The 12,511-nt window shown below is 55.7% G+C and overlaps 5 protein-coding genes across 5 annotated transcripts; 2 read left to right on the forward strand and 3 right to left on the reverse strand.

The window, feature by feature from the left end:
• Window positions 1–309: 309 nt before the first annotated feature.
• On the reverse strand, window positions 310–2,899 carry B0T26DRAFT_735024 (uncharacterized protein; the record flags this gene model as incomplete). The annotated part of the gene is made up of 2 exons (XM_060443219.1): window positions 2,014–2,899; window positions 310–1,946 (listed from the first exon to the last, which is right to left on the reverse strand). Coding segments are annotated over exons 1-2 (1,793 nt in total), but the record flags the coding sequence as incomplete, so codon positions are not given.
• On the forward strand, window positions 2,900–6,095 carry B0T26DRAFT_815880 (pre-mRNA splicing factor component-domain-containing protein). Its single transcript, XM_060447378.1, has 2 exons — window positions 2,900–5,230; window positions 5,296–6,095. The coding sequence occupies exons 1-2, from the start codon at window positions 3,167–3,169 to the stop codon at window positions 5,671–5,673; spliced, it is 2,442 nt and encodes an 813-aa protein (XP_060289530.1). The 5' UTR covers window positions 2,900–3,166; the 3' UTR covers window positions 5,674–6,095.
• Window positions 6,065–6,863, reverse strand: B0T26DRAFT_681970 (uncharacterized protein; the record flags this gene model as incomplete). The annotated part of the gene is made up of 2 exons (XM_060440704.1): window positions 6,065–6,394; window positions 6,747–6,863. 2 exons carry the CDS (start codon window positions 6,861–6,863, stop codon window positions 6,065–6,067), a joined length of 447 nt encoding a protein of 148 aa, XP_060289531.1.
• Window positions 6,864–8,469: 1,606 nt separating this feature from the next.
• On the reverse strand, window positions 8,470–9,472 carry B0T26DRAFT_807726 (uncharacterized protein). Its single transcript, XM_060447230.1, has 3 exons — window positions 9,120–9,472; window positions 8,879–9,039; window positions 8,470–8,733 (listed from the first exon to the last, which is right to left on the reverse strand). The coding sequence occupies exons 1-3, from the start codon at window positions 9,443–9,445 to the stop codon at window positions 8,618–8,620; spliced, it is 603 nt and encodes a 200-aa protein (XP_060289532.1). The 5' UTR covers window positions 9,446–9,472; the 3' UTR covers window positions 8,470–8,617.
• Window positions 9,473–10,638: 1,166 nt separating this feature from the next.
• On the forward strand, window positions 10,639–11,168 carry B0T26DRAFT_735028 (uncharacterized protein). The gene has a single exon (XM_060443220.1). It carries the CDS (start codon window positions 10,736–10,738, stop codon window positions 10,907–10,909), a length of 174 nt encoding a protein of 57 aa, XP_060289533.1. The 5' UTR covers window positions 10,639–10,735; the 3' UTR covers window positions 10,910–11,168.
• The last annotated feature ends 1,343 nt before the right edge of the window (window positions 11,169–12,511 follow it).

Below are 12,511 nucleotides of genomic sequence, written 5' to 3' on the forward strand. Positions count from 1 at the left end.
AGTAGCCACGGGAGAGTAGTTTGTGTGTGTGTGTGTGCCGAAAATTGGAGCGGAAGCTAGTTGCAATGGGACGAGATTACGGATGACAGATGATGAGGGACAGGACGGGACAGGACAGGATAGGACGAATAACGATACCCCAGCTTTTTTTTCCTGCTATTTTTTTCACTTCATTTTCTACCTCGGAGATTTCTTTCTCTTTGATCAATGGCGCTTGACGAGCCAAGCTTCTTCAGTCGTCCGTCGTAATCCAGGGTTTTGTGATTTCTCCATAGATAATAATAGTAATACGCTATGCTTTAACAAAAGAATATCCGTATCGTTCGGACTATTAAACACGTTTGTCTATGCTGTGGTATGCAAGATACCAGACCAACACGGTCTTGACGGATAGACTGGCCCAGAAGAGGCTTTCCAGGTGTTAGACTTTGTTTCTCTGGGCTGCTGCTTCTCGCTGCCATGCGCTGCTCTATTTGATATATCTTTCTTCGTTTTCTTTTCGTCTCCATAATGGGTATCAATGATCCTATGCCAAGGACCGGCCGTCCTCTGCCACCCCGCGCGCGTCCGTGCCTCCAAAACTGCCAACCAGCAATATTTCGGTCCTGTCTCAATCATCCTGCACGAGTTCCTTAATCTCCTCCCGCCCGCCGGGCAGCACGCCTACGCCGACGGCCTCGCCCGCCTTGCCGTCCTTGCCGGAGCGGTCCACCACGGTTTTGCAGCCGTCCTGCATCCAGAAGCCGACCTCGTCGATGATGTCGTAGACAATATCCTCGACGATCTGGTCGTCGTAGCGCTCGCCGACAGGCCGCAGCTTGGCCGACGGCGGCAGCGACACGAGGTTCCCTGGCGGCGGCTGGGGTCCAGACCCAGACACAGGCGCAGGCGGCAGCTCCAGCGCCCCGACATCTAGCATGTCGACGTCGTCGAGCGGCAGTTCGAGGCCTGGTGGCGGGTACCAGAAGTGCGGCCCGAAATTCACCTCGACCGCGCCCCCGCGAAACACGCTCACGGCTGGGTAGTACCCTAGCGACCCGTCGTCAAGACACTCGCGTCCGCCGGGCTGCTGCAAGAGTTTGGACGCGGGCGGGAGGAAGGCCAGCAGGTCTGTCCATGGCGTTCCCATTAGCACGCCGTTCTTGTAGACTTTGATGTGTGAGTTGGGCAGGGTGCGTAGCGACGGGATCGGGTGGTGAGGGTTGGGGGTTTCCGAGGAGCCGTTGGTTCCAGACGAGTTCATGGGTGACGGGTTCATGAGGTCGTCAAGCTCCTTGGTGGTGTGGTAGTCAATCTTCTCGAAGTAAATGTGTGCCTTGAATCGGATGGGGATGCGGTCGCGGATGATGTTTGGCGCGGGCTCGACGGCGCCTCGCGCTGCCCCGCCGCTGCGTGCGTACTCGTCCTCGGCCAGGTCGACGGCCGGGTTGTACTGGCCCTGCACGACCTTGCGGTGGAGCTGCTCCGAGGGCAGCTGGATCTCGAGCCCGATCACGTCGCCTTCACGCAGGTCCTCCCCCGGGGGGAAGAAGTCCCTGGGTCGCGACATGTGAACTTTCTGGCCAGCCACATCGCGTATCCCGTAGCTGTAGGCATCGAACCCCACCGGGGCGTCCAGCGATGCCTCCCTCCGTGCCCACCCAACACGGATATGGCCGTGCGACTCCGGGTCGCCCGCAGCGCGCTCCTTCAGGAGGCCCCGCGTCACTCGGCACTCCCAGTACCAGCGCCCTTCCCGTACCGAGACGTTGGCGCGCGTCATCCTGAAGCCTTTATCGGAGGTGGCATGCGTGCCGGCCTTGTCAAAGTACATATGCGCCGCGGCGTCCTCGACATTCAAGTGGGCGCCATAGGGTGCGGGCTCGGTCTGGCGGTAGTAGAACATGGACGGGAAGGCAGGGTCGGCGATGCAGTGGGTGTAGTGGAAGTTCTTCTTGTTGTAGACACTGCCATGGAACATGTGAATTAGAACGCGCCTGTCGTCTACTACCGGCGCGACTGATGGGAACTTACTGTTCAGAGGTCTCGAAGAACTCGATGGTCCTATCGTCAGGATCCTGCACCTCGTGGTGGCTCTGGAAAACGGGGCCGCGCGACTGCTCGAAATCGGACGGCTTTGGCGGTGCCAGCTTATAGCGCATAGGCGCTAATTCGCCTGGGGGGGTGTCTTTGGGCTGCTGATGTTGCGGGTGCTTGGGATCGGGTGTCACCCTCGAGCTGTCGAGGCCGCCAGCGCCGCCCTTGGCCTCTCGCTTTTTGAGCGAGTCCTTCTTGGTGCGCTTCTCACGCATGGCGGAGCCGTCGTCGGGGGCTTGGACTTGAACTTTTGGAACGGGCTTGACTTCGGGGTTGAGGGGCGACGGGACGGCCGGGGTGTGGTCGTCTTCGAGGATGCGCTTCTGCGGGATGGCCGAGGAGAACGCCAGGCCTGAAGGCGTGAGATCCCTCTGAGGGGATGCCGTCGTGGTTGCCATTGCAGGTGAGCAGATACTGGCGCAAGCTCAAACTTTCTTTCAGAAGATCCAAGCTAAGCGCAGGTCCTTGTCTTTTGGTGCGTCAGTGCAGAGAGAAGGGACGGAAAATGAGGGCCACTGCAGTGTTCCGGATGCGCTGGCTGTGACCTTGAGGCCGATTGGACTTTGGAACAGCTCCAAGCAAACTGCAGCGAATCGGTACCTACCCACGGCAATTGAACGTCCGCCTCAAACGCGCATTTCTGCGACGTGTGAACACTTGTATGCTAATCTAGCCTGACAAGAACGGCGGTATCACTGGTGCATCGGAAGCCGATTTGAAGAGATTCGCTCCTTCAAGTACTGGCCGATGGATGGATGGATCAAGGCCGGAGGGATGGCTCAGGTTGCGACCAGCCGCGCCCACGGCGACGCGATCTGCAGGGGTTGGGAAAGCTCGGGCTCAAGTCCGCTGGCCAATCAGGGGCAGCCAGACAACTCTAAACTGCAGCTAGTTCTGCGCCCAGGCTTACGCCACTTGCAGGCGGCTAGTCAACGGTAAACTACAGCAGACGTGCCAGGCGCTCAGCATCGCCAAATTATTTTTTGACGTCGACAACCGAACCTCGAACCCCCTCAACACCAGAAAGCAGCGCCCGCCCAACGACACTCACACTCGCGCCCAAACCGAAGCACGCGCCAAGGCCGCCACGATGCCCGTGGTCAAGGGGGGCGTGTGGACCAACATCGAGGATGAGATCCTCAAGGCGTCGGTTAGCAAGTATGGCCTGAACCAGTGGGCGCGCGTCTCGTCGCTGCTCGCCCGCAAGACGCCCAAGCAGTGCAAGGCGCGATGGAACGAATGGCTCGACCCCACGATCAAGAAAACAGAATGGAGCAAGGAGGAGGACGAGAAGCTGCTGCACCTGGCCAAGCTGATGCCCACGCAATGGCGCACCATCGCCCCCATCGTCGGCCGCACCGCCAACCAGTGTCTGGAGCGATACCAGCGCCTTCTCGACGAGGCCGAGCAGCACGAAGAGTCATCGCTCGGCCTCACAGGCCCTGACGGCGGCGAAGCCCAAGCGCCCTCTGCCGATGACGTCCGCCGTCTGCGGCCCGGCGAGGTCGACCCCGACCCCGAGACCAAGCCAGCCCGCCCCGATACCATCGATCTTGACGAGGACGAGAAGGAGATGTTGAGCGAGGCGCGCGCCCGTTTGGCCAACACACAGGGTAAAAAGGCCAAGCGGAAGGCCCGCGAGCGCCAGCAGGATGAGTCGCGCCGGCTGGCCTCGCTGCAGAAGCGCCGCGAGCTCAAGACGGCTGGCATCAACATCAAGGTGACGACGCGCAAGCCCGGGCAAATGGACTACAATGCCGACATCCCCTTCGAGAAGAAGGCCGTGCCGGGATTCTACGACACGAATGAGGAAATTTCGCGCAACGAGTACCAGCGTGCCAACTTCGATCCCAAGAAGCACCAGGTCGGGAACAAGCGCAAAGGGGAGCCGGACGAGGACGCGGACCGTAAGCGCCGGAAGAACGACAAGGATGGGCCCTCGGCATCTCTGCAGGCTGCTCTTAAGGCCGGCCAGCTGCAAAAGCTGCGCGAGGCAGAGCAGAGCAGCAAGCGGCGGGCGCTGGCTCTGCCCGCCCCCCAGGTGAGCGACGGCGAGCTCGAGGAAATCGTCAAGATGGGCATGATTGGCGAACGGGCCAACATGCTGGCCCGAGAGAGCGATAACGATGCCACCCGGGGGCTGGTGACGAGCTACCCGACACTCAACTCAGGAGCACCCATCCGCACGCCCATGGCGCCCGCCCAAGAGGACCACATCGCCAACGAAATCCGGAATATTCGCGCTCTAACACAAACAACATCCTCACTGCTGGGTGGCGAAAACACCCCACTCCACGAAGGTGTCGGCTCGACGGGCTTCGACTCGGTCGCGCCGCGCAGACAGGTCGTGTCGACGCCAAACCCGCTGGCCACGCCCTTACGGTCGGGCGCTACGGGAGTTGGGGCTACACCTCTTCACGTTGGCCAGACGCCGCTGCGTACGCCGCGCGACAGCTTCGCGCTCAACGCTTCCGGTGATGCCGACATGGCCATAGTCGGCGGCACGCCCAACGATGCGCGTATGCGTGAGCTGTCGATCCGCCACCAGCTCAAGCAGGGGCTGGCCAGCCTGCCCAAGCCCAAGGAAACCGAATGGGAGCTGGAGCTGCCAGAAGGCGACCAGCCCGAGGTGCAGACGACTGAGGAGCTTGAGGAGGACGCTGCCATCCGAGACCGCCGTGACCGTGAGTTGCGCGAGGCCCGCGAGCTGCTGGAGCGAAAACGCCGCACACAGGTCATGCAGCGGGACCTGCCGCGGCCCGTCGCCGTTGACTACGACGCTCTCGTGCAGGAGGCTACTTCGTCGTCAAAGGCGTCAGCAGACCCGGCTGAGTCTCTCATTGCCCGCGAGGCCGCCCTCCTGGTGGCCCACGATGCCGCCCGCTACCCGCTTCCCGGTGCCCCTACCGCAAACGGCTCGCACGGCAAATTCGTTGATATACCCACCATCGACGACGCAGCGCTCGCCGAGGCCCGCCTGCAGATTCTTATGGAGAGCAGCAAAGACCAGCCACAGTCTGAGCAGATACAGGCGGCGTGGGAGAAGGCCAGCAAAAACAAGAATGCTCTTCTCCTTGGTCTCGGGTGCTATGACGACGACGACGACGATGAAAGTGATAGCCAAGTGCTTGCCACCATGCAAGCCGCACTTGAGGTACGTTATTCTGTCCCTCCTCTTACCCCCCGAGCTGATGGAAACTAACCGCCCCTGTCCTGCAGGAAACAATCGACACGATCCTCGAGTCAGCTGAGAAGGGCAATAAGCTCGAGAAGAAGCTGAACCTGCACCTGGGCGGGTACAAGAAGCGGGCGGCGGGGCTGCGGCAGAAGACGGGCGAGGCGCACGACGCGCTCGAAACGGCCCGCTCCGCCCTGGCCGGCTTCACGGTGCTGCAGGCGTCGGAGCAGGCCGCCATCAAGCGGCGGCTGGCAGCCCTGCGCGCCGAGGTCGGCTTCGTCAGCACCCGCGAGCGCGAGGCCCAGGACCTGTACCGCCGCACCAAGCTCGAGCTCGACGAGCTGCTGGCGTCGCAGCCGCATCAGGGCACTAACGGGGTGGCTGCCGTCGAGAATGGGGTGACGGCGGGGCATTACTAGACACCTAGGTAGCCAGCTGGTGTGAGATGGTGGTGAAAGTGGAAGTCGAGTGGGTGGTGAGCGGGCGGAATGGAAAGAGAAAGGGGCTGTAAAAAACAGAGAGGCAGGCATAAACACGGGACAGTGTGCATGCATTGCATGTATGTGTGGGTAGATTGACAGCAAAAGCACGGCACACTTTGATGGACGGGCGGTCTCGGTCAGTCAGTCAATCAGCCAGCCAGTGTGCCAAAAGGGCGTCATTTGCTTTTTTAACTGATGCATCATTTGTTTTATTATTCCATGCCTGTGATGGTCCCCCTTTCGTACCGTCTTTCTTTCATAATGCATACCTACCTACATACCTACCTATATTGTAATGACGGTGGAATTGGCGATATTAAGCCCCCCTTTAAGGCCTACTGTACCACGCTGCTGCCGGCACCATGTACACCACAAACGACGCCGACATCCACGTGGCCAGATACCTGTCTCGACCCATCCATTGATGCCACCATGTAACCTCGGTGCAGTCCCCTGCCGACAACCGCAGCAGGTGCACGGCCACGCGCTGGACTAGGTATGCCTGCACGCCGCTGCGGAAGAGCTGGTGCTGCCAACGGCAGCGGTCCACTCGCCTAACAGCGAGGATCCGCTGCTCGTCTTGATCTAGTTCCAGTTCCACCTCTAACCCTAGCTCTAGTTCTAACTCCAACAGGCCAAGAATCGCGTCACCATAGCTCTACGTTTAATTAGTCAAATTATCATTACAAGTACAAAGCGTAAATTGCCTAGCTCTTCATCATTATCTACTTCAGGAGTCAGGCAAGTTTCCCTATGTTCTGTTAGCCAATATTTACAAGATAATTGTATGCCGATAAAATACTCGCATCTTTAGGCGGACCGGCTAGACGGTACTTGATCTTAAAAACGGATGGTGTCTCCGAGTTCTCGACTCAAGAAATGAGCATAGGGGCAGATTTCTGCATGAGAAAAGCATTGATTTAAATGTCAAAATGTTTGGAGCATTATCAATTACCCATCTGTCTGTTCTGAACAGGGGTGACTGTCAATGCCTATCGAAGGTATTTGACAATGAGAGCCTTGATATAGTCATCTTGCTCCTTGGCCTTGGTTGCGGTGCTTTCCGGCAAGGCTTCAAGCTGTGCCGTTTGCTTTCCTGCTGCGAACTGGTCATAGTTTTTGAGCATATCAAGGATGTCTTCTGCCACGATCCTTGGTCTTCGGTTGGGTTGTTTCAGGCCCGCCTTTGGCCTTTTGGATATGTTCTGGATTTCGTGGCCCGGCTTCCTCTTTCGTGTTGGTTTTGCTACCGACAAATCATCTACAGCAAGAGAGATGTTCTCAATAGGTGATGTCTTTGCTGTTTGTCCGACCCCGACATTCTCCCACTCATCAAGTGAGAGTGCCGACGACTCGACCGTAGTGATGCCATCGACGGGTTTCTAGTTTGCCAGCTCCCCCAATTTCTTTTCGAGCTCTGTAATCTCTTGGACAGTGGACTGTAGCTTAATTTCACTACCAGATCACTAGAATTGACGTCTCTTGGTGCAGAGGCACTTGAGGTCAAAACACGCCTTTCCCCACCAGCTTTAGAGGGTCGGCGCGAGTGAAATGGTGTTCTAGTGCCTGTCACTGACTCTAATCTCGGACGAGAACAAAGAATGAACCCGGTTCTCGAAGGCCTGGTCGCTTTAATCGTCCAGTTTCTCTACTACGTGTAGCCGCGTCACAAGCCGAATGCAGTTCTCCTATAGCCCTTTAGGTTTCTCTATCGAATTGGCGGCGAAGGGATGATGTGACAAACTTCAGGATTCAGAGTTCTTATAATGACGTACGGTTATAGTCGAGTTTTTACCGCTTATCAGCATAGAAGCTGTTTCTTTTGGCCTTCCCGCTCGCCTTAAGTTTGGTATTTCTGCGTTGCATTGTTCCCTTGCTATATTAGAGGTACTTAAGTTATCAGGATTAGCGTAGATCTCTACCACGGCATTTCGGCCACAGTACCTTTTATATAAAATTCTTCTCGCACCAGCAACAAATCGTGTTTAGGCCTAGCGGCTTCCCGACCAGCTACAGTCTCCGCACTCGCCAAACAAGAGACACCCTAGTTTAATCATCTGCCAGCTGCTGCTGCTGTTGCTCGGGTACGGCTGCAGGCGCAGGAAACATAATTACACGGCTCTCTCGAGAGGGCGGGGAGCGGGAGAAATCTGAGATCATCTAAATGGCAGTTATATAGATACAATAAGCCCGCGCAGGGACCTGAAACGGCCAGCAGTAGATTGCACTTGGCGACGGCGTGGGAAGACTTGGTCACCAATTTCTCTAATGTAGATATGGCTTTCTTTGCCAATGCGTCGAAATCATCGCCCTCCTTGAGAGTATTAGAGGAGCCCTCGCCCGTCTCGTTGGGGGCATCTTTGGCCTCATTGGCCTTGTTGTGATTGAATTCTCCGATTTAGACAAAAGTGATGGGTTTGCCACGATATCCTAGTGTCTAATTAGACGGAGCTGTAAAGAACACGCATCATAAAGTACTCACTAGCTAAAAGGACAGCTAAAGGTTCTCTATACTTCACGCCAGAACCTCGAGCGTCGCCAACAGCCTTATGGATCATCTCCATCAACTTTCGCTGCTTGTCTAATTCAAATACAACCGCTATCGTAAGAACCGAGAATTCGTTTGCGAAGATAGTTGATGGCGACTGTGAGTGCGGAGACGCGATGTTGGAAAGGCGAAGAATTTCTGAAGTTTGCAAGCTGGGGCGACCTCCAAATTGGTCACCCGGGTCAGTAGAAAAGAGAACCCCACGAAACCACGTGCCGAAAGCGATTGCTGACGACCAAGTCTGGGTTCTGGCTAGACTGGAGGCAAGGCGCGGTTAAAACTGCGTCCGGGGGTTGACAAGGGAACTTCGGGCTCGTGGCGACGCGGCGAGGCCTATATGCGTGGGTCTTTGAAGACGCCGACCGTCCTCTCGATCCTGAAAACCTCGAGATGAAATTTGTGTCTCATGCCCGACAGCCGCACCTTGTTGTGAGCCATGCGCGTAGTACCTGTGAGATGATACGCACGGATTAATTACAGAAGCTAGAACCTTTTCAATAATTAGTCGTGCCTTGGCTCCGCCGAGACAACCGGGCACCTGCATTCGAGATTCTAATTACAGCTATAGCTCGGACCTGCCTGCACTAATATCACAAGTGTCTTCCTCCCGCTCATCCTCGTGCTGGCGACGAGGATGCTGCTGCCGAACATGGCGGTCGTGGTTGTCCCTCCTCGTCGTGCCGCCACCGCCACCGGCTGCTTGTGTGGTGGTTTCGGTGCACTTGAACGGGAGGGAGTGCTTCTTCATGTGGGTGCTGCAGCCAATTGTGTTCGTCGCTTCCAGTCAGCACAATATTCAGGGGGAACGCTCCGTGGGGGGTGGGTTAGGGCTTACCGTAGGAGGTGTTGTTTTGGGAATGTGTCTTGACATTCATTGTAGCGGAGAGCGGCATTGGGAGAAGTAGGTTGACTCGGACTATAAGGATCTGGGTTGGCTGATGGCGGAAGGTGTTGTTGAGGATGCTTTTGGGGATGCTGTTGGAATGCTGTTGGGGACATTGTTGGGGGTGCTGTGTGATGGAATCTGCTCTGACCAAGTCTCTTCCTCCGCTCCACTACCCTGTCCAGCAGGCTCCGTGGAACTCTAGATAAACTCCGGGAGAGGACCCCAATTCCCGGGCTGAAGCCAAGTATGGTCGATGAACGGGAGGGGAGCAGCATAGGGTAGGTGTTATTATTCAAGTCCGGCTGGCCCTGGAGGGATCTGAGCTGAAGTGTAAGGACCTACCAACAAGAGTAGGTTGGAGAGACCGGGGCTGACTGGGCGTGGTAAGGAAGAGAGGAGGAGAGAGGATGGCCAGAGACGCTAGAAAAATGAAGGAGAACGGTCGGGGGGGAAAAATAGGAGAAAAGAGCGGGCGCGGTTACGCCACTAGGGCCGATCGTGATGAGAGAAAAGGGGGAAAGACGAAAGATAAAAAGGGTAGGAAGACTATTCTCTTATGCTTCGGCCCCGGGCATATCACAATAACGCCCGCATCTCGAGGCCCGAGGACTGATTGGATCGTCGGGGCAGCTGTACACCACGGTGCAAAAAACAGAGCTGCATCAAGGCAGCATTTTCATAGCATACGGCCCAATAAGGGCCGGCAACCGACAGACCCGAACCGAGTCACCCAATTAGGTTTCAAGCCCGGGCGATAATACGGCATCCCACATGTGACCAGCTAGGACGGTGGTTTTTCTCTCGATATGGAGCCAAGGGATGCCGTATGCTAGGCCTCAAAATGAAACAACCCAATCATGAGTCAGGCAGATTCTCTAGCACGCCTATCGGGGTGGAAGTGGGCATCCGTGGGCAGGAAATGGTCCGATACGAGCATAAGAAGGCGTCCAGGGTACGTGTTTGTCGGCAAGAGTCTGCACTCTCATTCTCCAGCAGGTCCCCTTCTCCCGGCAGCTCATCACGTCCAAGATATCGCCGACCTACCGCCCCTTTTCTTCTGTTGCTCTCTTTTAAGAAAACAAGACAACAGCATAAGCAAAATGGAGTCTCTATTCTGCTGCGGCTCCATTGACCTGTGATATTGATTGTGAGATTGAGGGGGCACGCCTTTGTGTGGCAAATGTGTGCTGTCTTCCTTTCCTCCCTTTCGTTCTGCTTGGCAGCTGTTGGTTAGTCGGGGCTTTGCGTGGCGGTCTTAGTGTTGTGTAGACTCGTCATGGAAGTGGTAAAACCAATGACTAGAAGCTTTGTGATGCTCCGTCAAGTTGAATAAAAAAATCCTTGGCAGGAAAAACTGGCAGATACTGGTAAATGTCGCTTCTGGTCAAGCTTAACTGGGCGGACGGATTTCCATAATTATTCCGTCTAACGCGTGCGGGGACATGGGCCCCTGAGGAGACAGGAGAGCGTTAAATGTCGACAATTTCCCGGTAGTTGTTGAAGTTGTTGGTGAAGTTGTTGTTGTTATTGTTGTTGTTGTTATTGTGTAGTCTCCTACACTCACGATGAAGCATGCTACTGCCAAAGTAATGGCTGTGAGCTGCGTGCTTGCGGCCGTAGCGGGCGCCAGCCGCGGCCGGTGGTGGGCGTCGATTGCTATAACCGACACCACGGACCGACGCGTACGGCCGAGCGACCTAATCCCCGCGGGCATCGATAGCACGGGCGATCTCGGCTAGTAGCCTGGAACTGAGACCCCCTTGGTTCGAATCACCTACACGACTAGGCTCCTGACTCTTGGATGTACAAAACTTGTTTGCGGGTTGATTAATCAGTCTCCTTCTATGTAGGAAATGTGAGCCGACCTAAGCCAGGTATGTCAATGAAAACCAGGCGGCCATGATCTAGCCTTGAAATCGGGGATGGTGATCAAATATGATAGGTGGGCGCGTTATTCGGTCAGGGATACAGTTCCCGGGCAGCCATAGATACGGACTGATAGTACTCCGTATTGATGTTTCGGACTGGCCGGCGCCGATGATCTGTGCGTTCCGTCTCGGTGCCATGACCAACCCAATCAGGCAGATCGGTGTGCAGATCGGGGGCTTCTCTGCGGGATCGCGCCGTGCTAGTGCTGACGGGTGGCTTGGCAACAGCGACAGGGGGCTGAGCCTCGTGCGCATGAGCGCTGACTTAGGTTCGTCAGTGAGGTCGATAATTCCCTCTTTCGATCGCAAATTCCCGGGCTGAGGAACGAAGAGTGCCTCCACTCTCGCTCTCAGCATCATCGTAATGAGGATTGCATCCGGCTGTTGCCGCTCATTTTTTGATCACCCATATGGTTCTCATGATCACTGGTAATTGTAGTGTTGGTATTGTCCCCAGGCGTGTTGGTGGGTTCAATTGAGGCGTGGGACTATTCATGTCCCAGCGTCCTGTCACTAGAACTAGGGCGGACTGATGCGTCCGCAGACATAGTGGGTAGTAGAGGCACCCCTTCTGTGTTTTCGTCACAGAAATTTTCATCGGTTGGAAAGTGTACGTCAGGTGTACTATGAGCGTCTAGAGAGGCACCATCCTGAGTGGCTTCGCCCTCAGAAGCCATCTGAGGCGGACCTCGTGAGCGCAAGACTGCGCCAAATCGTGAAATGGCTAGGACTGCTCCAATGAGTTTTTGGCAGTACTGTTGGACCAGCGTTTGGAGACTAGGGATAGCTCCTAGGCATGGCAAGAAGGGATCCTCGAAGCCTGTAGCGAAAAGTAGAATGCCTGATGTGATAGGAGTAAAGTCGGTAACGGTAGCGACCAAGATGGAATCAAATAAGGAGGCCAAAAGATTTGGCAAAAAAACTCATATGGCGGAAGAAAGAAGTACCCCAGCAATACTACTAGCGCTCATAGATGAGAAAAAGTCGCTGAACAATTTTATATTAACAAAGTAAATAGAGCTGGACGGAGAGAGCAAAGACAAGGGCTCTAACAGCTCTGTTCTGCATCACACATCCTATGGCCTAGGTATGAGCTCGGAATCGTACTAAGGAGCCTCCTAGGAAGGTCAGGAGGACCTGGATGTAAAGTGAACCGCTCTCTCGACCTACGTTTTTTCGTACTGGACTTGATGATGCTTAGATATGTGTTTTTGGAGAAGAGGTATGCCTCTGGATTCTAAAATAGGGATTTTAATACCTTTTACCTGCCTCGGTGAGAAACCTCGAGGGCTGGCCGTAAGGTGTTAAGGCCTTTTAAGTTGACCATGCCTATTTTGGCCCAGCCCACTTTTGGCCCATGCGCAAGCCACCATGCACCTACACCACATGTGATCGATCCTTTTTCTTCAACAC

This window comes from Lasiosphaeria miniovina, assembly GCF_030549165.1.
Source record: "Lasiosphaeria miniovina strain SMH2392-1A chromosome Unknown B0T26scaffold_9, whole genome shotgun sequence".
Classification (NCBI taxonomy): domain Eukaryota; kingdom Fungi; phylum Ascomycota; class Sordariomycetes; order Sordariales; family Lasiosphaeriaceae; genus Lasiosphaeria; species Lasiosphaeria miniovina.

Excerpts from the sequence above, each read along its gene's own strand:
- B0T26DRAFT_815880 (XM_060447378.1), top strand. The coding sequence starts at position 3,167 with ATGCCCGTGGTCAAGGGGGGCGTGTGGACCAACATCGAGGATGAGATC. Across the intron at positions 5,231-5,295 it reads CCATGCAAGCCGCACTTGAG|GAAACAATCGACACGATCCT; the intron begins GTACGTTATTCT and ends CCTGTCCTGCAG.
- B0T26DRAFT_807726 (XM_060447230.1), bottom strand. The coding sequence starts at position 9,445 with ATGCTGCTCCCCTCCCGTTCATCGACCATACTTGGCTTCAGCCCGGGA. Across the intron at positions 9,040-9,119 it reads CCAAAACAACACCTCCTACG|CACCCACATGAAGAAGCACT; the intron begins GTAAGCCCTAAC and ends AATTGGCTGCAG. Across the intron at positions 8,734-8,878 it reads TGAGCGGGAGGAAGACACTT|GTACTACGCGCATGGCTCAC; the intron begins GTGATATTAGTG and ends ATCATCTCACAG.
- B0T26DRAFT_735028 (XM_060443220.1), top strand. The coding sequence starts at position 10,736 with ATGAAGCATGCTACTGCCAAAGTAATGGCTGTGAGCTGCGTGCTTGCG.